Source organism: Ceratotherium simum, chromosome 34 (assembly GCF_057802395.1).
Source record: "Ceratotherium simum simum isolate JZ-2026a chromosome 34, ASM5780239v1, whole genome shotgun sequence".
Taxonomy (NCBI): Eukaryota; Metazoa; Chordata; class Mammalia; order Perissodactyla; family Rhinocerotidae; genus Ceratotherium; species Ceratotherium simum.
In genome coordinates, this window is record NC_141933.1 from 8,034,794 (window position 1) to 8,059,298 (window position 24,505).

At 57.1% G+C, this 24,505-nt stretch overlaps 5 protein-coding genes across 13 annotated transcripts; 3 read left to right on the forward strand and 2 right to left on the reverse strand.

The window, feature by feature from the left end:
* Nucleotides 1-2,758: 2,758 nt before the first annotated feature.
* SYVN1 (synoviolin 1) lies at nucleotides 2,759-10,480 on the forward strand. 7 transcript variants are annotated; one of them, XM_087422662.1, is made up of 16 exons: nucleotides 2,759-3,032; nucleotides 3,875-4,023; nucleotides 4,251-4,343; nucleotides 4,432-4,584; nucleotides 4,725-4,773; nucleotides 5,560-5,663; nucleotides 6,316-6,442; nucleotides 6,539-6,638; nucleotides 6,717-6,782; nucleotides 6,879-6,995; nucleotides 7,085-7,248; nucleotides 7,519-7,647; nucleotides 7,744-7,896; nucleotides 7,990-8,176; nucleotides 9,016-9,173; nucleotides 9,245-10,480. In XM_087422662.1, exons 2-16 carry the CDS (start codon nucleotides 3,892-3,894, stop codon nucleotides 9,349-9,351), a joined length of 1,839 nt encoding a protein of 612 aa, XP_087278788.1. In that variant the 5' UTR covers nucleotides 2,759-3,032; nucleotides 3,875-3,891; the 3' UTR covers nucleotides 9,352-10,480. The 7 variants fall into 7 exon arrangements, with proteins under 7 accessions (XP_087278788.1, XP_087278785.1, XP_014648483.1 ...); XM_087422659.1 differs by having other exon boundaries at nucleotides 2,761-3,032; nucleotides 7,741-7,896; XM_014792997.2 differs by having other exon boundaries at nucleotides 2,761-3,032; nucleotides 9,016-9,170.
* On the reverse strand, nucleotides 10,391-14,164 carry MRPL49 (mitochondrial ribosomal protein L49). 2 transcript variants are annotated; one of them, XM_004437593.3, is made up of 4 exons: nucleotides 14,008-14,164; nucleotides 12,820-12,970; nucleotides 11,925-12,049; nucleotides 10,391-11,811 (listed from the first exon to the last, which is right to left on the reverse strand). In XM_004437593.3, exons 1-4 carry the CDS (start codon nucleotides 14,083-14,085, stop codon nucleotides 11,665-11,667), a joined length of 501 nt encoding a protein of 166 aa, XP_004437650.2. In that variant the 5' UTR covers nucleotides 14,086-14,164; the 3' UTR covers nucleotides 10,391-11,664. The 2 variants fall into 2 exon arrangements, with proteins under 2 accessions (XP_004437650.2, XP_087278796.1); XM_087422670.1 differs by having other exon boundaries at nucleotides 12,820-12,994; nucleotides 14,008-14,100.
* A 73-nt stretch (nucleotides 14,165-14,237) lies between these two features.
* On the forward strand, nucleotides 14,238-15,721 carry FAU (FAU ubiquitin like and ribosomal protein S30 fusion). Its single transcript, XM_014792999.2, has 5 exons — nucleotides 14,238-14,354; nucleotides 14,615-14,697; nucleotides 14,792-14,936; nucleotides 15,339-15,394; nucleotides 15,543-15,721. The coding sequence occupies exons 2-5, from the start codon at nucleotides 14,623-14,625 to the stop codon at nucleotides 15,666-15,668; spliced, it is 402 nt and encodes a 133-aa protein (XP_014648485.1). The 5' UTR covers nucleotides 14,238-14,354; nucleotides 14,615-14,622; the 3' UTR covers nucleotides 15,669-15,721.
* A 107-nt stretch (nucleotides 15,722-15,828) lies between these two features.
* On the forward strand, nucleotides 15,829-19,653 carry ZNHIT2 (zinc finger HIT-type containing 2). Its single transcript, XM_087422666.1, has one exon. The coding sequence runs from the start codon at nucleotides 18,419-18,421 to the stop codon at nucleotides 19,613-19,615; it is 1,197 nt and encodes a 398-aa protein (XP_087278792.1). The 5' UTR covers nucleotides 15,829-18,418; the 3' UTR covers nucleotides 19,616-19,653.
* Nucleotides 19,654-19,802: 149 nt separating this feature from the next.
* On the reverse strand, nucleotides 19,803-24,441 carry TM7SF2 (transmembrane 7 superfamily member 2). 2 transcript variants are annotated; one of them, XM_004437589.3, is made up of 10 exons: nucleotides 24,171-24,428; nucleotides 23,549-23,745; nucleotides 23,389-23,443; nucleotides 22,796-22,990; nucleotides 22,614-22,717; nucleotides 21,282-21,401; nucleotides 21,032-21,200; nucleotides 20,726-20,806; nucleotides 20,516-20,638; nucleotides 19,803-20,199 (listed from the first exon to the last, which is right to left on the reverse strand). In XM_004437589.3, exons 1-10 carry the CDS (start codon nucleotides 24,424-24,426, stop codon nucleotides 20,039-20,041), a joined length of 1,461 nt encoding a protein of 486 aa, XP_004437646.2. In that variant the 5' UTR covers nucleotides 24,427-24,428; the 3' UTR covers nucleotides 19,803-20,038. The 2 variants fall into 2 exon arrangements, with proteins under 2 accessions (XP_004437646.2, XP_087278791.1); XM_087422665.1 differs by lacking the exon at nucleotides 21,032-21,200 and having other exon boundaries at nucleotides 24,171-24,441.
* Nucleotides 24,442-24,505: the final 64 nt, after the last annotated feature.

Here is a 24,505-nt window from a genome sequence, read left to right on the forward strand (position 1 = left end):
AAATATGTAGGATTATTATATATCTTATTGATGATCGACCCCTTTATCATCATAAAATGATTTTCTTTAACAGCAGTGATATTCTTGGCTTGGAAATGTACTTTGTTCAGAGTCAGGAAAAATGACTCAGACTCCCTCCTTAAGCTCAGGGCCTCTGTAAGGGATATTTAAGCCCATAGACAATGTCAACACAGGGTCCTAAGTGCCATGATGGGGGAAGCACAAAGCATTGTGGGAACACATGGAAGGGGCCCCCATCCAGCCTGAGGAGTTAGGCAATGCTTCCTGTGATGATATTTGAGGAGAAAGACATTCCTCAGTGGAGGAAAGGGCTATACAAAAGGTGAGGGTCCTACTTGGGCCATGGTATGTATGATACATCTGGGACCCCCACAAACAGGGCAGAGTGTGGGGAGGGGAGGCAAGATATAAGCTGAGGTGTCAGAGGATCTTTCTGGCCACTGTATGGACAACAGATAAGGAGGAGAGTATAGGGAAGGAGACCAGTTAGGTGGCTGTTGCATTTGCCTAGACATGAGATGATGATGGTCTGGACTAGGACCAGGAGACAAAGATAGAAAAGAAAGAATGAATTCTAGAGACTCAGGAGGTAGAATCAATAGGACTTCATCTCTTCCCTAATGGACCACAAGAGCTTCCTAATTCGTTTCCCTGCTCCCACCCTTGCTCCCCACCCCACTAGATTCTATTCCAACACAAAAGCTGGAGTAGACCTAAGTAGAGCATGTTACACCTCTACTCAATACACTCCAATGGCTCCTCACGTCACTCAGAGTAAAAGCCAAAGTCCCTGTAATGCCCAGCACCATCTGGCCCTGGCCCCCTCTCCTACTACTCACCCTTTTGCTATTTTCATTCCAGCCACACTCACCTCCTCCAAGAAACCAGGTTACCTAGCTGCAACTCTTTACCCAGACATCCACTTGGCTCATGCCCTCACCTCCTTCAAGTCTTTGCTCAGATGTCACCTTCTCGCCAATCCTGCAACCTGCTTCAAGCACCCCACCACACTCCTAATCTCTTTTGTTCTGTTTTACTTTTTCCCTGTAGCACTTATTACCTTCCAACATATTAGATAATTCACTTATATTACGTAGATTGTCTATTGCCCATCATGACTACTTGGATGAAACTTCACAAAGGCAGAGATCTTTGTTTTGTTCACTGATATCCTAAGTTCCTAGAACACGTGGCATGGGATACATATTTGTAGACAACTAAATAAATGAGTTAATTACCAGTTTGGATACGGAGATAGATGGAGAGGGACATGGTAAGTGTGATGCCCAGGTTTCTGGAGCTGGGGCTGAGGTGAAGGACTAGAGATACTGAATTGTTTAGAAGTAAGCGAGATCTCAGCTGAAGACCAGACATGGGAGTCATCAGCAACTAAGTGAAGGTATTGAAACCACAGGAGCAAACAGGATCATGCAGGGAAAGCAAATAGAAGGGGCAAATGTGGACACCAACATTTAAATTAAAAGATGGGCAGAGGAAGGGGTCAGACGTATAGCCTGAGAGAAAAGCAGAGGCAAGTGGGGGTCACAGAAGCTCAGGGAGGAGACTTTTAAGAAGTGGAGAGAGGTCAAGTCACGCAAGAACTGAAAGTTGATGGTGAGATGTAGTCACTGGAAAGTCATAGATGGCCTTATGGGGGAGCCAAATCAGTTACAGCTTACAAGCTAAAGTGGTCAGGCCAATTCAGGTCAACAGGTGGTGAAGGTGGCTGAGGCCAACAGTACGGGAATTTAGAGTTAGACCCGATGGATACCAATCCCAGGACAGGTCTTACTCAATCTCTGAACCTCAATTGTCCCACGTACAAAATGAGGATAGCACCACCTAGCTCACAAACTAGTGATTGATGGTTAAATGAGTTGACAGAGGAAAATGCAAGGCACAAAGTAGGTGCATTACCTCCATTCTGTCAATGAGCAGACTGAGTTGGCTGCGACCGAGACACAAACTGAAATACACAGCAGCCCTGGACCAGGCGAGCTGTGGCTATGGCCCAGAACTGAACAATACAAGGACAGCAAACTTGGCGGCATGGGGAGGGGTGCGGGTGTGCGCCGTTGAAGCCAATCCTTTTGCACAGAACACTCCCACCCCCAAATTAGCCCGAATTAGAGGTTTGGCCCTGGCACACCGGGCTGCCCCACCCCTTCCTGGCGCAGCAAACATTCGCCCAGGACAGACACTGATAACCCGTCCACGGACTGCGCCTTCTGCACTCTCCGCCCACCAGGGTTGGACATAGTCCTAGGCAACGCTGCCTTCCGCCCCTAGCAACCGCTCACCTGCTTTTCTCTTCCTATAGGCCAGCAAATTTCCTTTCTTTTTCTTATTGGTCCGCGTAACTCTATCTCGACCAATCAATAGCAGCCACGGACCCGACTCACTCCCACACAATTTTGGGGTGATCATGGAGGCGACAAATTTTCCTTGTCGGAATCCACTTCTCCTGGAAAGCATCTTATTTGTGAATAGCATTGTGAAAGCATCAGATTGTTGTGAATTCCCCTGGAACGAGGCTCTAAAACATTTTATTTCTCTTAGGCCTGTAAAGTTTGTCCCTTGCATACTCCCCCCTCCAAGTGGTACGGCCCGCACGAGGCTCCACCTTCCAGGCACTTTGAGAGCTGGAGTCCACCGCTAAGTTCAGTACACTCAGCGGCGGGGACCATACCATCTGTGACTAATAAATAGGGGGACTCTATCCAACCCCCCGGGTGCCCTATTCCGCTCCGACCACCTCTCGCATCTCTTGCTCAAAAAGTAGGCACGAAATCCAAATACGGTGGTGGAACTACTGTTCCCGGCGCCACGGAGGGTGCGCGGTTGTGGGCACGGGACTGATGCACTTGGTACGATCCACGCCCCGCTCCGCGCCGCCGGAAGTGAGGTGTCTCACCCCCGAAGTTCCGGCTCGAAGTGGGTGGGGAGTGTTGTTAACTGGAGTCGCCTCCGCAGTCGCGGCGACTGAGCGGGCTCGCGGCGCTGGGCTCCTGGTGAGTGGGCGGGTGTCGGGCCCGGGGTGTGGTTGGAGTCGGGACCTGGACCTTCCCGTTGAGGTCTCAGGGGTCGGCGCGCCCCCTCAGCCCCGCCGCTCGCGTTCGGTCTGTCAAGTGGCCGTAGACCTCAGGCGCCGGCGCGGCGGCTCTCCCAGAGGCTGGGCCCCGCCTGCGACGCTCGCAGCTCCTGGCGCTTACAGGTGCGCGGCCGCCCCGGCCCCCTCTCAGCACCCCCACCGCCTCCTGTTGCTCGGCCGTTTCTCCGATGCCCCGACTTGACACCGCCCGGGGATTTGGGGGCGCCAGGGTTCCAGGCTGACGTACCCTGCCCGCTCCCGCGGGGTGCGCGTCGCTGCCGCCCACCCCGGCGGGGCTGTCACAGGCGCTGTCGCCTGCCCGGCTGCGCCCCCCAGCGCCTTGGCTTCTCCCCGTCCAGGCGCGCGTTCCCGCTTCTGGAGATTTCTGCGTTTGCATCCACTCCTTCAGCTCCACTTTAGGGTCGGCGGTACCAGTTCCGCCCTCCTCCGACGTTGCTGCCTGTCCTTAGTCCTCCCTGGAGGCGGCGGCTTGGCAGGCAGCGTGGAAAGAGCCCTAGATTTGAAACAAGGCTGACCCGGGCTCCAGGCCTTGCGTCAGTGTGATCACTTAACCCCTTTGAGCCTCAGTTCCCTTGTTTGTAACGTGGGGGAGCACAGGATGTTCCTGATGTGATGATTGTGAGGGCCAAGTGAGATTTTCCTTTTCTTTCCCCTATTTTCTGCCACTGTGTTTCAGGCACCGTGCTGGGTTTGCACGGTGTGCTCATCACACAGGTTCCGTTCTTTCCTTTCCCCGTGCAGGTGTCCAGGCCAGGGCAATGTTCCGCACCGCGGTGATGATGGCGGCCAGCCTGGCGCTGACCGGGGCTGTGGTGGCTCATGCCTACTACCTCAAGCACCAGTTCTACCCGACTGTGGTGTACTTGACCAAGTCCAGCCCCAGCATGGCAGTGAGTCCCGGGCTCGGGGAGGGAGGGACTCCCTGGGAGGGAAGGAGGAGTCTGCTTGAGACAGGGGTGGGGCTAGAGGTCAGGTAAGTAGGAGAGAGGTGAAGTAGCCAGCAGCTGCCTAACTTTGAATACATGGTGATGGGGATGTGGTGAGGTTCCTGAATGGTGAGCCGCAGGCAGAGCAAAGCAGAAGGTGACTTCAAACCATAGCCTCTGCTCACTTCTAGGTCCTGTACATCCAGGCCTTCGTCCTTGTCTTCCTCTTGGGCAAGGTGATGGGCAAGGTGTTCTTTGGACAGCTGAGGGCAGCAGAGATGGAGGTAAGATGTTCATGGCCCCAAAAGTGAGGGGCAGGGAGCTGGGCAAGCAGAAAGTCTGAGTTCCGCATCATTCCTCGCTCAACCCCAGCACCTTCTGGAACGTTCCTGGTATGCCGTCACTGAGACTTGTCTGGCCTTCACCGTCTTTCGGGATGACTTCAGCCCCCGCTTTGTTGCGCTCTTCACTCTTCTTCTCTTCCTCAAGTGTTTTCACTGGCTGGCTGAGGACCGTGTGGACTTTGTGAGTTGGGTCATGGGATTCTCTGGAGCAGACAGAAGCCAAGGAGTGGCTGATGGGCATGCTGGTGGAGTGAGGGCTGGGCTGGGGATGTGGGGTGAGCTCCAACCTTCCTGACAGACCTTCTCTCTGCTCTGCCTTAGATGGAACGCAGCCCCAATATTTCCTGGCTCTTTCACTGCCGCATTATTTGTGAGTGAGACCCACACGAGGGGAGAGGAGGGAGCTCGAGGGAGAAGAGGCACCATGGAGAATTGGAACAGGAAAAGTCCCTAACCATGGGCCTGCACCCTAGAGCACAGGCTGCCCATTGGCTCACAGCTGTACAGGAAAGATAATTTAGGAAGTTAATTTGCATCATTGTCTGTGCCTTGTTCCACTCCAGGGCTTCTCAACTGCCTGGCCCCTTAGCTCTTTGCCTCCTCACCTGGAGCTTGGGCTGCCCCAGTGCCCCCCAAGGCAGAACAGGAGTTCCCAGGGGGCCGGGTTCAATGGAGTGTGCCGTCTTTTTCTTTTTTTTTAAACCCTTTTTTTTTTTGGTGAGAAAGATCAGCCCTGAGCTAACATCCATGCCAATCCTCCTTTTTTTTTCTTTTTTTTTTTGCTTAGACCAGCCCTGAGCTAACATCTATTGCCAATCCTCCTCTTTTGTTTTTTTTTCCTCTTTTCTCCCCAAAGCCCCAGTAGATAGTTGTATGTCGTAGTTGCACATCCCTCTAGTTGCTGTATGTGGGACGCTGCCTCAGCATGGCCGGACAAGCAGTATGTCGGTGCGCGCCTGGGATCCGAACCTGGGCCGCCAGTAGTGGAGCGCGTGTACTTATCCGCTAAGCCACGAGGCTGGCCCCCAGGAGTGTGCCCTCTTAACTTGACGGCTGGGGCCATAGTGGGCTTGAGGGTGGGCACTGTCTTAGAGCAGGAAGTGGCTGTCAGGCCCCGGGCTGACCCCACCAACCCCCCATTGGGGGCTCCCCACAGCCCTTATGTTCCTCCTGGGCATCCTGGACTTCCTCTTCGTCAGCCACGCCTATCACAGCATCCTGACCCGTGGGGCTTCTGTGCAGCTGGTGTTTGGCTTTGAGGTAAAACGGGCTTTGGAGGTCGGGAGGACAAGCGTGAGGTGGCACCTCATGTGTCTTGATTAAGCCACACACCCTTACTGAGCACCTGTTCTCTGGCCATCCCTGTGCGGGCCACCAAGGAGCAGCCATCAGTTAGTCCCAGCTCCCCCCTCCCTAGGAGAGTGGGGAAGGCACAGAAAGAGGAGCGTGTGGGGCCAGAGCCCTGACCTGGTGCTCAGGGAAGTCTTCCTGAAAGTTGATGCCAGAGGAGCTGGCTGTTGATGGCCAGAAGGAATTAGCGTGATGGACAGCTGGGGAGGTGTGTCCTTGGCACAGAGGAAACTGTTCAGTGACAACAGCTCACGTTTGTTGAGTGCTTACTCTATGCCAGGCCCTGTGCTGGGCATTTGACCTGTATCTCTCTTAATTAGCAAAGCAGTGTTGGTATTAAGGAAGAGTTAATTCTGTCGTTTTACAGACAAGCAAACTGAGGTTCAGAGAGGTCTAGCGAGTTGCCAAAAGTCACACCAGCTAGTGAGTGGGGGATCTAGGAGGACCCGGGCTGTGTCCCAGCCTGTGCTTGTGCCATTGCACCACGCATGGTAGTAGCAGAATGTAGCTGGAGCGAGGGGGAGGGGCTGCGTGCTTACGGCCCCCCGTCCCCTCCCTCCAGTACGCCATCCTGATGACTATGGTGCTCACCATCTTCATCAAGTACGTGCTGCATTCCGTGGACCTCCAGAGCGAGAACCCCTGGGACAATAAGGCCGTGTACATGCTCTACACGGAGCTGTTTACAGGTGAGAGCAGCCTGGGCCTCCCCTGACCTAGACCAGCGTCCCCGGCCCTGCCTCCCAGGCCCTGAGACCTGCTCTCTGCACCCTGCTTACCCCCAGGCTTCATCAAGGTTCTGCTGTACATGGCTTTCATGACCATCATGATCAAGGTGCACACCTTTCCTCTCTTTGCCATCCGGCCTATGTACCTGGCTATGAGGTGAGCCCAGCCCTGCCCCTGCCCCCTATCTCATCCCTCCCCTCCCTCTCTTAACTTTCACTGACACTGTGCTCTTAGGCAGTTCAAGAAAGCTGTGACAGATGCCATCATGTCTCGCCGAGCCATCCGCAACATGAACACACTGTACGTGGGCCTGTCCCAGCTGTTCTCGCAAGCTCTGCCCCAGGTCCCCCTGCCTCCAGTTCTGGTCTTGACATGTCCTTGGCTTGTCCTAACCAGGTATCCGGATGCCACCCCAGAGGAACTCCAGGCGATGGACAACGTGTGCATCATCTGCCGGGAAGAGATGGTGACTGGTGCCAAGAGACTGCCCTGCAACCACATTTTCCACACCAGGTGGGGGCCACGGGGCCCTGCACGTCGGGGGCAGGCTGAGAGGCAGGCCTCTCGGGACCTGCTGACCATTGGCTGGTCTTGCCCTGCAGCTGCCTGCGCTCCTGGTTCCAGCGGCAGCAGACCTGCCCCACCTGCCGGATGGATGTTCTTCGTGCATCGCTGCCGACCCAGTCACCACCGCCCCCTGAACCTGCGGATCAGGGGCCACCACCTGCCCCCCATGCCCCACCGCTCCTGCCCCAGGCCCCCAACTGTGAGTGGCCCCCTCATTTGGCCGTGCAGCACACTGTGGGGTACTTGCTCTGGGCTGGGTGGGAAATATTGAGGGGAATCGGTCCCTGCCTTCCAGAAGCTCAGTCTGGGTGGGGGAGGGGTCACAGGAAGAGACAGAGGTGGTTGCAGTGGCGTGTGATCAGTGCTGAGCTCCGAGCGGCCTATGAGAGCAGAGGACAGAGCTCCCAACAACCAGCCCCTTGCTTGCGGTTTGGACCTTTTCTCACCAGCCCCTGTCCTCTCTCTGCAGTCCCCCAGGGCCTCCTGCCTCCCTTTCCTCCAGGCATGTTCCCGCTGTGGCCCCCCATGGGCCCCTTTCCACCCGTCCCACCTCCTCCCAGCTCAGGAGAGGCCGTGGCCCCTCCATCCACCAGTGCAGGTGAGCCCTTTGGGTACCGTGACAGCACTGGGGTGGGAGGAATGGAAGCAGAGGGCTGTCAACACTCACTGACTTCCTGTTCTTGCTCTTCAGCAGCCCTTTCTCGGCCCAGTGGAGCAGCCACAACCACAGCTGCTGCTGCTGCCTCTGCCGCGGCACCTGGCTCTGCCCCCGCCCCTGAGGCCGGCCCCACCCCAGGCTTCCCCTTCCCTCCTCCCTGGATGGGCATGCCACTGCCCCCACCCTTTGGTAAGCTGGGCCACTCTCGGAGCGGCTCTGGAGGGTGGGAGGTGTCGGAGGTGTCGGGCCCCGGCAGTCCAGGCTGAGCCTCTCTCTCTCCAGCCTTCCCGCCGATGCCTGTGCCCCCTGCGGGCTTTGCTGGGCTGACCCCGGAGGAGCTGCGGGCTCTGGAAGGCCATGAGCGGCAGCACCTGGAGGCCCGGCTGCAGAGCCTGCGCAACATCCACACGCTGCTGGACGCCGCCATGCTGCAGATCAACCAGTACCTCACCGTGCTCGCCTCCTTGGGGTGCGTCTCCACGGGGCACCGCGGCGGGCGGCGGGGCGTGGAGCTGCCAAGAGGAGGCCCCCAGCAGGGATTCTTGGCCTTTTCTCTTTTGTCACCCTGTGACACCTATTGATTCAGGCCACCCATCTGTAGGCACACCCAGGGTCTCAGGGTTCTTGGTGCCTTTTCATCCTCCTCCTGCAGAAGGCCTGTCTGGATCTAAGTAGGAGTGATGTGTAGCTGATCTTGAATCTTGTTCCTTTATGTTTTTCTAAAATCAAATTACTCCTAATTCTCAGTGCTTGAGCTCATCACGTCCACCCTCCTGACATATGGTGACACTGACCGGGAATCACTGCCCTGGATCTGAGACAGCGAATAACAAGTCACTTGGAGCCAGCCCAGCCCGAGTTCAAGTCCTGGTCCCATCACTCACTTGCTTTATTTGAATTACCTTGTGTGAATAGAAGGGTTCTAATTCCTATTCACAGGTCACATAACAAAGTGCACCCAGCACTGACAGCATAGGCATGGAGGGGAGCTCGAGTCTGAGACTGGAGTGCTGTGTTTTATTCAGTGACATGTCCTAGGTGGATACCCTGTTAAGGGGCCTGGCACCCCGGGTGGAGACGGCAATGTACAAGGCCAGCAGTCCTGCCTACGATGGTTTACAGTCCATCTACGGTATAGAATCAGGATAATTCGTACAGTACGTGTTCACTTGTATCTGCTAGTCACCGGGGCTGCAGAGGCACGTTGGTGCTGGACTCTACCCTGCAAGGCTCACCAGGGCAGGAGACTCTGCCCAGTTATGCCAGGATGCCAAGGCCAGGCCCACCTCTTGTCCCTTCTCTTCCTAGGCCCCCACGGCCTGCCACCTCAGTCAGCCCCACTGAGGAGACTGCCCCTTCTGTTGTTGCTGCTGCCTCCTCCTCCACCAGCATCCCCAGCTCTGAGGCCACCACCCCATCCCCAGGGGCCTCCTCACCAGCCTCTGAACCTGAAAAGGCTCCAGGTAGTTGTGGTCGGCCCACAGGGGGTGGGGCATGGGGCTTCTCTGGGTTCCACTTCTGACCTCTCCATCCCCAGCTCCTGAGTCAGTGGGCGCCGAGGAGCTACCTGAGGATGGGGAGCCTGATGCAGCAGAGCTCCGCCGCCGTCGCCTGCAAAAGTTGGAGTCCCCTGTTGCCCACTGACACTGCCCCAGTCCTGGCCCCTGCCCCCACTCTTTTGAGCAGCCCTTGCTGGAACATGTCCTGCCACCAAGTGCCAGCTCCCTCTCTATCTGCACCAGGGAGCAGTAACCCCCAGCTCTGAGACAGAGGAGGTGGCATCCCCTAGGCCAAGTGGAAAGAGGCCTGAGGCCCCAGTGACTCTAGCCCTTACAGTCCTGGGCAGCCATGGAGATCCTGGGTCAGTTCCAGCCTTCCCCTCCAATCCTTCAGCCCTGAGTTCTGCTGGGCTGTGAAGGCAGAAAGGCGCAGCCTCTGAGAAGCCCTCTGCCCCCCTGCCCCCGCTCTGGGAGAAGGGGCAGCCCCTCTGAGCCGCACTTGTGTGTGTGGAGTCACGCTGCAGTGCCAAACAGTATTAGCTCCCTCCCGTTCCCAAGTGTGGACTCAAGGGGCTGGAGGCAGGCCGGGAACTTGCTCCCTGGCCCACCCTCCAAGACTGGTACCAATGTCCTTTTCTTACCCTGAACTCCCCAGAAGCCTTTTGTGGTGGTGGTGGTGCCCCTTATGCCCTGTGGCATTTACACGTCTTACTGGCAACCACACGACTCAGGGAAGGGAGGGCCTGGGGATGGAGGAGCAGGCCGCGACACTGAGGGACCTGGCCCTGCCCCTCCCCCAGGCCCCTTTCTCCCTGCAGTTTGTCTAAGATGAGACTGTCCCTGGTCCCACGCAGCAGCCACTGCCCAGCCTCCCTGCAGGCTGAGGGCTTGTGTTTCTGCTCCTGAACCACTGTAAGCCCCATAATCCATGGAAGGCCACTTCTCAACTTAGAGAACTTTTCTTGAGTTTAGAATTGGAATTACTTCCTTGCTGTTGTCTTTTGGCTTAAATTTTGTCTTTGAATTTGAATGCTTGAGCCCAGGAAGGGGAAGCAGGAGTGCCAGGCTCCTGGTCTTTCCAGTTTAGAAAAGGCTCTGGGCCAGGTAGGGACCACAGGAGCCGAGGCCTGCCTGTCCCTGTCTTTTCCCCCTTGGTTTTGTGTTACAAGAGTTGCTGGAGACAGTTTCAGATGATTATTTAATTTGTAAATATTGTACAAATTTTAATAGCTTAAATTGTATATACAGCCGAATAAAAACTTGCATTAACGATTGGTGGAGCTGGTGTCCTAGGATCAGGGCGCTGGGCTCCTTTTTCTCGCTCAGGCTGTAGACTTGAGAATGGCCTGGAATCTCCAGGGGTGAGGGTTAATTTGTAGACGCCAGCGCTGTTCTTGGGCACATTGTTGATTATTAAATATTAGGAAGATATACCCCTTTTACACATGAAGAAACTGAGCCCCCAGGAGACCAAGTAGGGGAGCCAAGCCCTGAACCCTGTTGTAGCCAGTTGGATGCTGGGGTGGAGGTGGGAACTCAGGCCTTTGGCTCTCGTGACTCCAAGGATGGGGCGAATGTGAAGGTTCGTTGCCTGGAGGTGGGATGGATGGCAGGGGTGAAAGGCCAGCATCTTCCAGCCTGTACACCTCTGTCCAGCCTTGAGACCAGGTCAGCAAGCTGGGAAGAAGGCCCCTGTGCAGGGCCGCTAGAAGATCCCTAGCACCCCCTTGTGGGCAGGCCAGCTAATGCTAATGACTGCTTCGTGGAGCTGGAAACCCAGTCAGACCAACTCTGTCTGGTCTGGAATGGAGCAGAGGGACAGGGCCTTCTACCTCTCCATGGATAGAAAGAATGAGCCGGGGGCTGACACGGGCATGCTGTGGCCCTGTGCCCAGCCCCGCACTCGGAACTGAAGGCCTCCAGGAGCCACGTCTGAATCATCTGTGTTGTGTGTAGCTCCACCAAACCAGGTCTGGCCTAGAGCAGGGGCTCGGGAGCGTTGGCAGCGGTCAGGGTCTGAGGGCCAGGAAGGAATGTGCCCAATGCGTCCACCCTGTGCTGCCTTCCCCAAAATGGGACTGGGCTGTGCTTCCACCAGAGGAGCAGTCAGCAACCTCCAGAACTGGAAGAGCTGAGCTAAGGAGCTCCAATAAAGGGAAAGCAGGAGCGGGGAGTGGGGGTAAGGGGACAGTAACGAATGCCCCCCACTAGCTCAGCTGTTCCTGGTGGGTCTCCAGTGTTAGACAGCTCTCCCCCAGTGCTGGCTCCTGTGCGGAGGGTCCCATTTCCCTCTCTGTGCAAGCAAGGCCTGCTCTGAAGCCCTTTAACCCTCACTCTGAGCCCTTAGCCCTGGTCCTGTAGCACTGTCCTAGTTCCTCCAACACCCACCTCCCTCCTCCTGAGATCCCCTGGACTCAGTCTGGGGGAGACGCTGTCATGAAGGCTGCTCAGCTGGGCCTCAGAAGCCCTTCTCCAGGAGCCAGGCTTTGAGCTGCTGGTCAAAGTAGCCCTTGATCCGCAGAGTACCTGTCACCTCATTGACCTGGGTGACGGGTGTCTTCCCCAGCAGTGGGCTCAGAAAATGTTCCACGTCCTTCTGCAGGGCCTGGGGGGAGATGACAATTCAAGCCTGGTCAGGAGACCTTCCCCTCTAGAGGACTCCCATCCCTTCAGCCCTCAAAGGGACAGAGTCAGACCCTGACCCATCTACCCACTTACCCAAATGTCCCCCTCCACCTTCCGGATCACAGTCATCTGACGGTTCCCGTGCGTGATGTCCTTGTAGACAGGGATGTTGTGCATCCGAGAACGCCGCACAAAGTAGGGCAGGTTGGGTGGAAGGTCTGTGACAGGGAGGGACAGTGATAAGCCAAATCTTCCTAGGTTTCATCCCACCTCAGCCAAAGCCTTTCCCCTCACAGCATCTGCAGAGGAACAGTGCTCCCAACAGCAAAGCCATCTCCAGACTTCGAGTCAGGAGACCTGCTCTTTCCCTCAGCTTAGAGCCAGGACCAGCTGGTTCACCCTGGTGCCCTAAGGCCCAGCACGGTGCCTGGCACCAGAAGGTGCTCAAGAAGAAATGAAGTCAGGGCCATGCCTCCCTGGATCTTTGGGCCCCACTCTGGGGCCAGTCCTTGCCCTTCTCCACTGGCTCAGGGAGGCTGAATCAATCTCTGGCACAAAGAGATGGGGATTTACAAACATGGAACACTTCCCATGCCAGGCTCTGCACTAAGTGACTAACTGAAGATCACACTCCCCATGAAGAGCAGAGCCAAATTCAGACCCGGAACTGCCTGACGCCCAAGCTATGTTCTCAATTATGGTACATGGCCTACTGGGGGGTGGGATCCAAGCTGTTGGGTCTTCTCTCTAGGCTTCACTTTTCCCGCATGGGAAGACCTCATCCCGATAGTGAGGATGGATGGGTACTAGTGAAACAGGGCTCCTTCCTGGGCTCTTCCTTGAACATGAGACAGATGCTAGCCCTGAGAGACCTCAACACAAGTCCTGAACCCACTGGGGAGTCCAGAGCCTCAGCAGGGGCAGGTCGACCACCAGAGAGGGGGACGCATCCCTGCAGCCTTCAAGCCATCCCCATCACCCAGCTCACCTCTTGGGGGCTGCCAGCCACTAGGAGTGGGATAATGTTCATGCTTTGGGGGCTTTGGGATGCTGGTGGGAGGTAACAGGCGCTCCACAAACCGGTATTCATCCACAGACTCCACGAAACTGGGGTAATCGGGAGGCCCCTGGGTCTGGCTCTGAAACAAAAACAAAACAACCGTCTCACCCACCACAGGGTAGGCAGAACTTTAGTAGGTAGAGAAAGGAAACATCACAGGTGGGGAGAATGGCATAAATAAAAGGCTGGAGGTGGGAAAGCACCAGGCTTCAGTTTGCCAGAGTGCAGGGTACAGGTGGACTGGAAAAGAATTTGAGGCATTTTGAAGGGCCTGCCTCTCAGGATTTCCTTGGGACTCAAATAAGAAGTGTGTGTATACTTCTGAAAAGCTGATTAACCGTTAAGTCTGACCAATGCAGCATTTTCCGGTATTTTAAAGTTTTCTCTGAACATTCCACTAAAATATTCTAGTTCTGGGCTAGGCACCTGTGGCAATCGTGATCATTTCCCACTCACACTCATCCGATGTGGCCCTCCCTTACCTGGAACGTTTCAGCCTCATACAGACACCACCAGACACTGCACTAGTGCTTTACGAGTATCGTTTGCACTTCTTATAACGCGACAAGTTAGGTATTTTATTTTATACCCCCTTTTTATACCCAACAAAGATTAAAACGTTAATAAACAATCTAGCTAAGGTCACACTCCGAAGTCTGTCCTCCCATCCTCCAGCTTAAAGATCAGTCTTGGACACTTCTCCCCATAGATACTCCCGAGTCCTGGTGGGCCCCAGGCTTACAATGAGAACAGGGCAGCAGGGTAAAGTGGCCTGTATATCATGGGCTCTAGGTTCCCAGGAGTGTCGCCAATGATCCAGGGCCGACTCCACCCTGTGGAACGGTTTCCCCTCCAAAAAAATTAGTCGATAAGCAGCCCCTCCCACTTCTGACTAACCTGGGATGTTCTCCAATCAGGTTCCACCCCCCACACTCCAGAGCGCGCTCCAGGCAATGCCACCATCCCTCTCAATCTTGCATCTGAGCTCCAGAAGAGCCCCCGATCAGACGAGAAAACTAAGCCCCCAAGTAGGGACGCGGTTTTTAGGGTTACAAGGAATAACAGTGAGCCTCACACCCAGCCCTCTGCCCCCAGCTCCAGGTTCAGCGCTCTCACCAGCCGCCGTAGCCCGCAGCCCGGCTGGAGGCCGGTTCTCCAGCCCCGCAGAGCAGCCCGGAACATGGCCGCCGCCATCTTGAACTGCCCCCGTACACAGGCGTTCTGCGCGCGCAACCGACCTGGTCCCGCCCCTTCTTGCGCGCGCCGCCGGGACCGAAATGACGCCTGCGCGGAACGAAAGGAGGCGGAGCTAGAACGGTCGTGGGCGGTACAAAAATGAGAGGCCCTGGCGGTCGCTCGGCAGTGACGTAGCACGCAGCAGGCGGCGAGGACGTGCGCGCCCTCGCTCCTTCCTCTTTCTCGACTCCATCTTCGCGGTAGCGGCAGCGGTGGTCGAGGTTCAGGTAAGAGTTGGGCCACGGCTGGGTCCGGAGAGCTTAATAGCAGGTTGGCCGCGAGATCAGAGAGCGCAGGAGAAATAGAGGAAGAGGGGCTGCCCTGTGGCCGGGCTCCCGTCCCCACCCGAGCTCCCTGGCAGGCCCGGCTTCGCCCACGTGAGACCCCGCGACCACCTATCTCCCGGAGCGACCGTCCCCAGCCCGCCACCCATTCCCCGGTCTCCTCTGTCCCAGAGCGTTTCTTTTACGAGTCTGTCTTTCCTCAGTCGCCGACATGCAGCTCTTTGTCCGCGCCCAGGAGCTACACACCCTCGAGGTGACCGGCCAGGAGACGGTCGCCCAGATCAAGGTAGGGCTGCGTGGTGCTCCTTGGGCTCCATCCGCCCGTGTTCTTCAACTTCGGCCCCCGCAGGAACGCTCATGAGCCTCATTTTTCTCTGCAGGCTCATGTAGCCTCGTTGGAGGGTATCGCTCCAGAAGATCAAGTCTTGCTCCTGGCAGGCACGCCCCTAGAGGATGAGGCTACTCTGGGCCAGTGTGGGGTGGAGGCTCTGACCACTCTGGAAGTAGCCGGCCGCATGCTTGGAGGTGAGTTGGTGAGGACTGTCTTTAAACTGCTCGTAATCACTTAATGGGTGTGGGGTGTGGCGTTCGGTGGCCTCAATTTGGGGTGGTTCTTCTTGTTTACCTCCCTCCAGATGAACTTTTGAGACGTCCATGGGAGACTGAGCCGGAGTATAGTTCTATTTCAGTCACTTACTAGAACCTTGACTGTTTCCCAGTTTTCTCACTAAAAGTAGCTCAGAGCAGTTCCTTAGCGTGCTCTTGAGTTCTTGTTGAAAGTCAGGGGCTGGAATATCCTGAAGTGAAACCCCAGAACGTACAGACTAGACATTCTTGGTCAGAAGTCAAATCTCTGCAACTTTGTTCTCATTCCCGGTTGGGCCCTTCCTGCTCGATAACCGCTTGCTGTCTCCTGTCTCACCACAGGTAAAGTCCATGGTTCCCTGGCCCGTGCTGGGAAAGTAAGAGGTCAGACTCCGAAGGTAAGTGACAGTGTTAGTGATGTCCTTTGGACTTTGTTTTAAAGATTTTTGGCCCTTGCCCTGTCTGCCTTCTCCCTCCCTGGAGGTGAGTCTGAGGGAAGGCTTAGAAGAGGTCAGCCAGGGTCTGATCAGCCCTCGCTTTTCCCAGGTGGCCAAACAGGAGAAAAAGAAGAAGAAGACAGGCCGGGCCAAGCGGCGGATGCAGTACAACCGGCGCTTTGTCAACGTTGTGCCCACCTTTGGCAAGAAGAAGGGCCCCAATGCCAACTCTTAAATTCTTTGTAATCCTGGCTTTCTCTAATAAAGCCACTTAGCCTAGTCGTCTCATTGTTTGATCTTCATTTGCAGAGAGAGAGATATGGCTTCTCGGGCTGCTGGTGTGTCCACTAGTGAGGCGTCTCTGGTTTCTTGGCAGTGTCAAGTTAGGAAGAGGCAGAGGCCCTTGGTCAGGGGTAGGGGGCGGGGTGAGGAGGGGTTGGTAAACTACAAGAAAAGGTTTCTGGTGAAAATGGGTAACCACAGATGCTAGCCCTTCAGAGGGAGAATTGGGGCAATTTCTGATTTCCAAATGACTTGATAATTCCCCCAAATCATTTTTTTCTTTTTTTTTTTTTTAAACAGAAGACAGCAGGAATTGTGGGAGGTTTTATGGAGGCAGCAATGGAGGGGAGGAGTTCAAGTAGATGTACCAGGGAACATCAATCTGGCCTTTCCCTGGACCAGCTGTGGCCTTGATGGAGTCTAGGGTAGGGGTCTGGTCTGCCCCAGCTGTGGAAAGCATTGCCTGATTACATTGGAACTGTGGCAGCCTTGTTAACCTAATAACAGCTGAGGTTGGTCAGTTGATTGAGTCAGTGTTCCCGGAAGTGGAGTTCACTGAGGCTGATTGAAGTTTCCCTCCTAGCAACACATGGATACTCCCTCATTCATTCTGCTAAGAGTTTTGAACCTGCTGGTTCTTGGGGTACAGCATGCCACGGGGTAAAGACCTTGGGCTCTGGACTTGGACTGCCTTGAGTTTGGATCCTTGCTCCATTTACTGGCTGGCTGACCTTGAATTAACTACTTATTTAATCTCTGCCATAATCTCTTGAGTTGCCGTGAGGATTAAACGAAGGGTGTAAAGAACTTGGATTAGCACCTACCACGTAGTAAGTGTGCAAATATATTGGCTGTTTTTGTCTCTGTAGGGATCTTTTTAGAAAGATGTGGCCCTCTTCCTTCTAGGAGTTGAGATTCTTGTGGGGAAAATGAGAACACTAGTTACAAGTGGTACAGCCTCAAAGGAAGCAGTGCAGTAATGAAAGTCAGAGTGGGGGTGGACAGACACCCTATGCTAGGGAAGGCCTCTGAAGATGGGATTGTAATCGAGCAAAAAGGGGCTCGTTCTGCTTGCCACAATCTGGTGCCCATCAATTGCAAACAAGCCGGTGGTTGAGAAAGGACAATTTATACGATTAGCTAGCATAATCGGAAGATGGCAGACTAGTGTCCTAAAGAACCATCTTAAAAGTGATACAGAATCTTGAGGCTGTTACATAGGAGAAATGGGCAGGGAAGGAGGGGGTTTAGGAATGTTGACCATCCAGTGTGAACTTCAAGTCACCTCAGTATCTCTTGTGTCGTTCATGATGGGTACCAACGCAGAGTTTTTCTTTCTGGAGGTCATCATGTTCCTCGGCAACTTGGAGAAAAAAGTTACTGTCTTATCACAGCTGGGAGATATATGTAAGCAAGGGTCACAGAACTAGATCATGTATTTTGCAAAAGGGAAAAGTGCTTAATCATCTAGGCTACGTGCAGGCCAGAGTGCATTCTTAGAAACTAGTGAGTCGGTCATAGTTACAATCTTGCTTCCTTTCCCTAAGATGGCTTCCCTCATGCTAACGTGAGATGTAGCTGTTACAGGAAGATCCTGCGGGGTCTTGGCAGACATGCAGAGAAGTTGGGGTTTGAGTCCAAGTGCAATGGAGGGTCACTAAGTGCAGGGAAGGGTTTTAAGCAAGGACCTGATGTGATCTGACTTGTGATCTAATACTTTGGCTGATTTTTTGGAGGGCTGGCAAGAAAGGAAACCAGTTAAGGTGGTGTCATCCAGTTGAGGGGCAAGTAGCTTAAACCACCAGTGGTAGTGGGGATGCAGACCTGAGGGTGGTCAAATCCATCCAGATCTTGGTAGGGAAATATATGATCCATATTGAGATGAGGTATTTTGAAAGCAAAACTGACTGTAGGTGGGGCTGAATGTGAGTTAAGTGAGGAACCAAAGAACCCAGAGCTTACTTTCAGGGGTGCCATGGACCAAGTCTTCACAGTGCTTGGCACGGTTTGTGGGTCACCCCCACTCTACCACAAACTAAGCTCCATTAGGATAGGGACTCCATCTCTTTTTGCTCCTGTGTTTTTGGTGCCTAGTTCGGAGTCTGCTCTTTAAAGTTGGATGAACGATAGGTTTGGAGGTGGAAATCAAACAGGAGCTCAGATACTTGTTAAATGCTGTCTTCTGAAAAGGGGAAATGCTCCCAACACACACACCCAGTCTAGGCTAGGTACTCCACCTTGGCCTTCTTCCACTCCCCTTTATTTGTCTGTGTCCCCCAGCAGAATGGCTGCCCCTGCAGCGCGGGGAGGCATCTCATCTCCTATGGACCTGGCACAATTAGTGGCCCAGGGTAGCTGCTTAGCCTTTATCCATTTCTGCCGCACCTATTTGTAGTGCCCAAAAGGCAACCACTAGGGGGCGAGCTGGCACTGGCGGAGCGCCCGCCCGACGCACTTTTCCTGCTTCTCTCTCCGCGCGGGGCGGGGCTCTTACGTCACGAGCGGCTCCTGCGCCTGCCCGAGCGACACTAGAGAGAGGGGTGGGGTCTGGCTTCCGAATGTGGACGGAAATTGCCGAGAGTCCTCGGGGTGCGTTGACTAAGCGCCCCCTCGGCCCCGCACAGGCGGAAGTACTCGAGGAGCGCCGGAAGCGCCGGGCGGGAATCCGTGCGCGTTCGGTGGCGGCCTGCGGCGCCAGTTGCCATGGAGCCGGCTGGGCCGTGCGGTTTCTGCCCGGCCGGGGAGGCCCAGACCGCGCGCTACACCTGCCCGCGCTGTAACGTGCCCTACTGCTCGCTGCGGTGCTACCGGGCGCACGGCGCCTGCGCCGAGGACTTCTACCGAGACCAGGTGCTGGGAGAGCTCCGCGGCCGCAGCGCCTCGCCCAGCCGCTTGGCCGGCGCCCTCCGCCGGCTGCGTCAGCAACGCGAGACCGAGGATGAGCCCGAGGACGCAGGCCTCAGGCCGGGCCCGGCGCCCGGCGGCCTCTCGGGACTCTGGGAGCGGCTGACCCCGGCCGAGAAGGCGGCCTTCGAGCGGCTGCTGAGCCGGGGCGAGGCCGGGAGGCTGCTGCCCGCGTGGCGGCCGTGGTGGTGGGCGCACGGGGCCGGGCCACGGCTTCTGGAGGAGCTGGACGATGTCCCCCGCGGGGAGGCCGCGGAGCTGGAGCCCCCACCCGCCCGGACGCCGCCAGAACCCGGGAAGGATGCTGCTGCCGCCGAGCCGCTTCTCGGAGACGCCCCGGGGACCGGCGCGCCCGCCGTGCCCACCCGGATCCCCGCGCTGGCCAGCCTGAGCCGCGGCCGGGCCTCGCCGCTCGTGCGCTTCCAGCTGCCCAACGTGCTGTTCGCTTATGCACACACTCTTGCCCTGTATCACGGCGGCGACGAGGCGCTGCTCTCCGACTTCTGTGCCACACTGCTCGGCGTCTCCGGAGCCCTGGGCGCCCAGCAAGTCTTCGCCTCTGCCGAGGAGGCTCTGCAGGCCGCAGCCCACGTGCTGGAAGCAGGCGAGCATCCGCCCGGGCCCCTGGGCACAAGGGGTGCCATGCGCGAGGCCGCCCGCCTCCTGCTGGGCGAGGGCCCGGCCAATCAGAAGGCCTTCACGCTGGCAGCACTGGGGCACCTGGCGCAGACCCTGGGCCGGGCCCGGAAACAGGCCGTGGCTACCGAAGAGCGAGATCGCCTCTACCGGGCCCGGAAGAAGTGCCAGTTCCTGCTGGCTTGGACCAACGAAAATGAGGCGGCCCTCACACCCCTGGCTCTAGACTGCACCAGGGCCCACCGAGCCCATGCTGTGGCCGCCGAGGAGGTGGCCGCCCTCACGGGGGAGCTGGAGCAGCTTTGGGGAGGCCCCCTGCCACCTGCTCCGAGGACTCTCATTGAGGAGCTCCCTGGCTGAACTGGGGACCCCTTGTCATTAATAAAGCTGTGACTGGTCTGCCTTGTCGGCATTGCCCATTTCTGAGTGACAGCTGTTGTCCCACCCACCCCCAGACTCCGGCCCACAAACCAGCTTTCAGCTTCTCCCTAATGAGGCCTGACCCAGCGACTTTTTAAACAGCCCAGAGAGGGAGAGAAGCGGCACCAAGGGTTCCAGATGTTTATCCAAGGAGGAAGAGCAGCCCATCCACTCCATTTTTAGGCACTGGCTTCATTTGCTCCTTGCCTCAAACTACCTCTCTGAGGCTGCTATCCCTGCCTCTTGGAGCTCGAGGCAGGGTAGGGTGCAGGCCCTTGGGTCGCAGGTGCGCCCCTGCTCCTGGTGCTGGGTGTGCTGGTGGGTGGGCGGGCACGTGCCCGACGTCAGGTGGGCGGAGCTGCGTCAGTAGACGTAGGGCACAATGCGGTAAGGCACACGCTTGCAGTATTCGTGCCAGGCCAGGCCGTATTTCTGCAGGCACTGCTGCTCATCCCGGGCCTCCCGGTGCACCAGCAGCGCGGTGAAGTAGAGGAGGTAGAAGTAGGGCAGCAGGTGGGACACCCCTGTGGGGAGGGGGAGGCTCTGTGACCACTCAGCCTGCCCCCCAGTTCACAAAGGTTTCCACACCTAATGGCTCACGGGGGCATCGGGGCTCAATGGTGAAACGTCCTGGGTCTGCAGCAAGGTGCTGGCAGTGCTTGGTGGCACGGGGGTCTGCCATGGCCACATGCCGTGTCCATCCCCAACTCCAACTCCTCCCTGTACTCGTGGGCATCCCTGTTCTCCGTTACACACCCAGACTGGGCATCCTGTCGGCACCACTCCACCTCTGCCCCTCACACATGTGGCCCCCAACCCATGCCCACCCAGGCCACTCACCGCAGGGCAAGGACCAGGCCAGAGCCATGATGAGGTCTCCAAGGTAGTTGGGATGGCGGACCATACCCCACCACCCAGACACCAGCAGCTGTCGCCCCGTAGCTGTAGGTATGGTCTCAAGGTCTGGGGAGAGAGGGATAGTGGGATGGGGGACCCCTAGGAAGCCCAGCTGCCCCATCTCACTCAGAGCACCCTAGCAACCCAGCTCACCAGCCACTCTGGGGTCAGAAGGATTCTTTCGGAAGGTGTTTTTCTGGGAATTGGCTCCACGGAAGATGTAGTAGCCGACAGCTGGGGGAAAGCATGAGCAGGTGGTCGGGGTTGAGGGGCATAGCCTTCTGCCTGACCCTGACCATCCACCCAAGGCCCAGACTCAGTCTGCCCAGAGACCCAGGACCCAGCCCCCCGCTTTAGAGAAGCGCCTGAGGCTTAGCACCTACCTAGTGGTGCTGAACAGTGAATAGTGAAAGGGGGAGGGAGAAGGCTGGCCCAGCCAGCCGCCCCTTCCCGACTGACCATTGAGGAGGCAGATGACGGAGGCCATGGGCAGCCCCAGCGGCTGCGGGTGATACAGCAGGAACTGGGCCTGCAGGCTGTAGGTGAAGGGCACCCAGGCTAGGTCCCCGAAGGCCAGCATGAAGCCAAACCCGTCATGCGTGATGTCCATGGTGGTGAGGACACCCTCCTGCAGGGACAGGACCCACTGGCCTAGTCCCCACGAGGTCCCCAGACACCCTCCCATCTCCCCCGCCCAGTCCAGCCTCACCTCATGCCAGAGGGCATCGGCCACGTAGAGTAGCTGGAAGCCGTTGACCAGCCACATGGCCAGTGAGGGACTCCCCCGGAGTTCTGCTTCCTGCAGCAGCAGGGCCAGGTTGATGAGGACCTGGGGGCAGGGGGTATGGGGGAGACGGAGCAGTCTGTCCCCTGCCCGTCTCCACAGAGGCGGCAGTGCCTGGGTAGGGCAGCGGCCCACCTCTCCCCTCCTCTCTGCTGTCAATCACTAACTCTCCAGCCCTTTGTGGAATGGATCCAGCCCTGGATCCCGGGAACGAGAGGCTGCAGTGGACCCCCTCCCCGCCTGTTTTCTCCTGCCTTGTTCTGTAGTGCTCCCTTTGGGAGAGCAGCGTAGGGAGCGGTCAGACACTTCAGACTTGAGAGTTAAAACAGCTGGTTGTGAATCTCAGCTTAGCCACCTGGGCAAGGTGCTTACCCTCTCTGAAGCCTACTTTCCCCACCCCCACGTGGACAATGGAGATAATCATGGACCCGCCTCGCGGAGCCGTGTGAGAGCTCATGACACAACGCGTGTGAAGCACTCAGCACAGTGTCGGGCACACAGTCAGTGCTCCGTGAGGGTCAGCGGGCAGCAAGCCTGCCCTGAGCACCTCCATCTGGTAGCACCGGGCTGTCATTCAGGTGACCACTTCTAATCCTCAGTCTTAGGAGGAAGCTCGCTCCTTACCCCACTTCACAGGAGGAAATGACCTTGGAGGCTGGATCCAGATCCATGGGGGGCACCTGGCACTCCCCCTGCCTCTGGATGAGGTAGTTTCCAGGGTGACACGAGGGACCATGCCCAAGATTTCCCTTTTGGAAATCTTAACCACAGTCCAGCACGGGTGATTATAACCAAAAACATAGCGGGAACATTTTCAAGTCCACCAGTGATCAGTTCTAGGTTCTGCGCCGCTCTGACCAGCAACCAGCATCTATCACTGTCTCTCCTCGAAGTAGACTTTGTGCTGGGCTGCTTTATTCAAGTTGCACCTGCTCTCCTAACTCCCTCCCTGCTTCCTTTTCTTCCATAGCACTTAGCATCCCCTGACCTGCTATATATATTTTACTAATTTTTTGTCTGTCTGTCTCACTAGAATGTAGGCTCCATGAGGACAGAGATTTTTTTTTCTTTCTTTCATATAACTTTTTTCTCTTTTGTCTCCCAGTACCTTGGGCACATGGTGGACTCAACAAATATTTGTGGGATGAACGGATCATGATTTATGTCTGCACATACTGGCCTTGCCCTGCCCAAGCCCTGCTCACCCACCCTAGCCCTCCTCCTGGCCTGAGGCCCACTTAGCCACGCCCAGCATACCCAGGCCATGAGGCCAGGCCGCAGTTCGCAGAAATATTTGAAGTCAAAGGAACAGATGCGCGGGTTGAGTTCCCGTCCCAGGAAAAAGTCGTAAATGGGATTGCCTGGAGAATAACAGAGGGTGAGGGTGCCAGCAAGCACGCCATCGGCCTCCCTCTGCACCCTCCTGGGTCCCCTCTCACCTGAGTTCCCCCCAGGAGCCAGGGCGTAGGCAGGGGCTACCAGAGCCTTCAGATAGAGGAGCAGGCTGAAGACGAAGGCGGTGAGGGTGGCCGCAAAGGCCAAGGGCAGGAGCATTTCCGGGAGTGCCCCTAGGGGCAGCCCAGCTGACACCCCCAGGCCCACCAACAGGGCTGTCACCACCAGGGCCTGGAAGCCTGAACCGAAGTACACAGTGAGTCCTGGGGGCTGTGCCTCCACCCCCAGTCCCCCAACACACACACACACACACACACACACACACACCCACACACCCACCCACCCCAGGGAGGTCACAGACCTCACACCAAGCCATTAGGCTGAGACCTCAGCTGTCACCCCAGCCACTGCTCTGGTGCAGAGAGTAGCAGCAAATGCTGTAGGTGGGGGTGGAGAGACAAGGGGTGTAGAGAGGGATCGTGAGACCCCCCCCACGTCTGTCCTGGGCGGAAGAGAGTCACATAACGGAGCTTGGGGTTGGGAGCTAATCCCCCTGGGCCTGGGAGCTAATCCCCCTGGGCCTGGAGGTCCACCCCCAACAGCGCAACTCCAGCACAAGGACCCATCCCCCAGGCACCGTTAACGGGGTAGCGCAGGCGACTCTTGTTCTTCAATTCCTGCCCCTCGACCACCTGCAGGCACAAAGGGACTCTGATAAGAGTCGAGAAAGCCTTCCTTCTCGCCGAGCCCTCTCCCTCCGACCGCCTCCCCCGCGCGCCCGCGAGCCGAGTCCACACCTTGCGCGCCGGCAATAGGTAGAGCGCCGCCTGCAGGCCGAGCCAGGTGAGCAACAGCAGCAGCGCCCGCGGGCTCCACAGTGCCTCGGGTCCGGGCAGGTAGGGGGGTGGGCCCAGGAGGCGCGCTGGGCCCGAGCGGGCCACCAGGAGCAGGTGGAACATGGTGGCAGGGAGCAGCAGTATCAGCGCCGCAGCGCCTGGGGAAGGGGGGCGATCGCGTCGGGCGTCCGCTCCCCAATTCTCCCCCGACCCCCATAGGCGTCCTGTCGTCTCCAGGGCCCGCTCAGCATTCCCATTTGTCCTCTTCCATATCCCGTCCTCAGCCCTCAGCCCCTTTCCCTGACTTTCACCTTGGTCCTCGCCCCCAGTCCCCCTTGAAGACCCTCCTGCTCCGTCCTGGCTTCCACCCCACAAATCCCCCGCTCTGCAGCCCCCAGAACTGGCCCCTCCTCAGCTCCCTCTCCAGACACTCCCCCGCAAACCCCCAGATCCCTCTGCCTCCGGATACCCCTTAAAGCCTTCCATTCTTAGATCCTGCCCCCATCCCCGCTCGTAGCTCACCCCTCCAAGTCTCCCTCGCTGAGCCTCTGGCCCCAGGTCCCCACCCTCTCTGCCCCATTACCCAGGGGTCCCCCGAAATCCAGCGAGGCCCGGGAGCTCTGAGGAGGGGCCATGGTCTCAGCTCCGCCGGAGGTTGGGGGCTCACAAAAGTCCGTCAAGGACACACAGCCCACCCCATCACCCAGGAGATGGCCTCGGTGACGCGGAGGATCCGACCCCGCTGCGCCTGCACCTGTGCACTGAGCTCGGACAGCGCCCGCTCCTGTCCCGAGGTCTTTAAATGGACCCGCCCCCGGCCCATCCTGGGCCCAGCGCATCAGCCAATCGGCTCTCGGGGGCGAGGCCGACACCGGCGGCTCCAAGGCGGCGCGCGCCTGTAGCCTCAGCCTCACGACT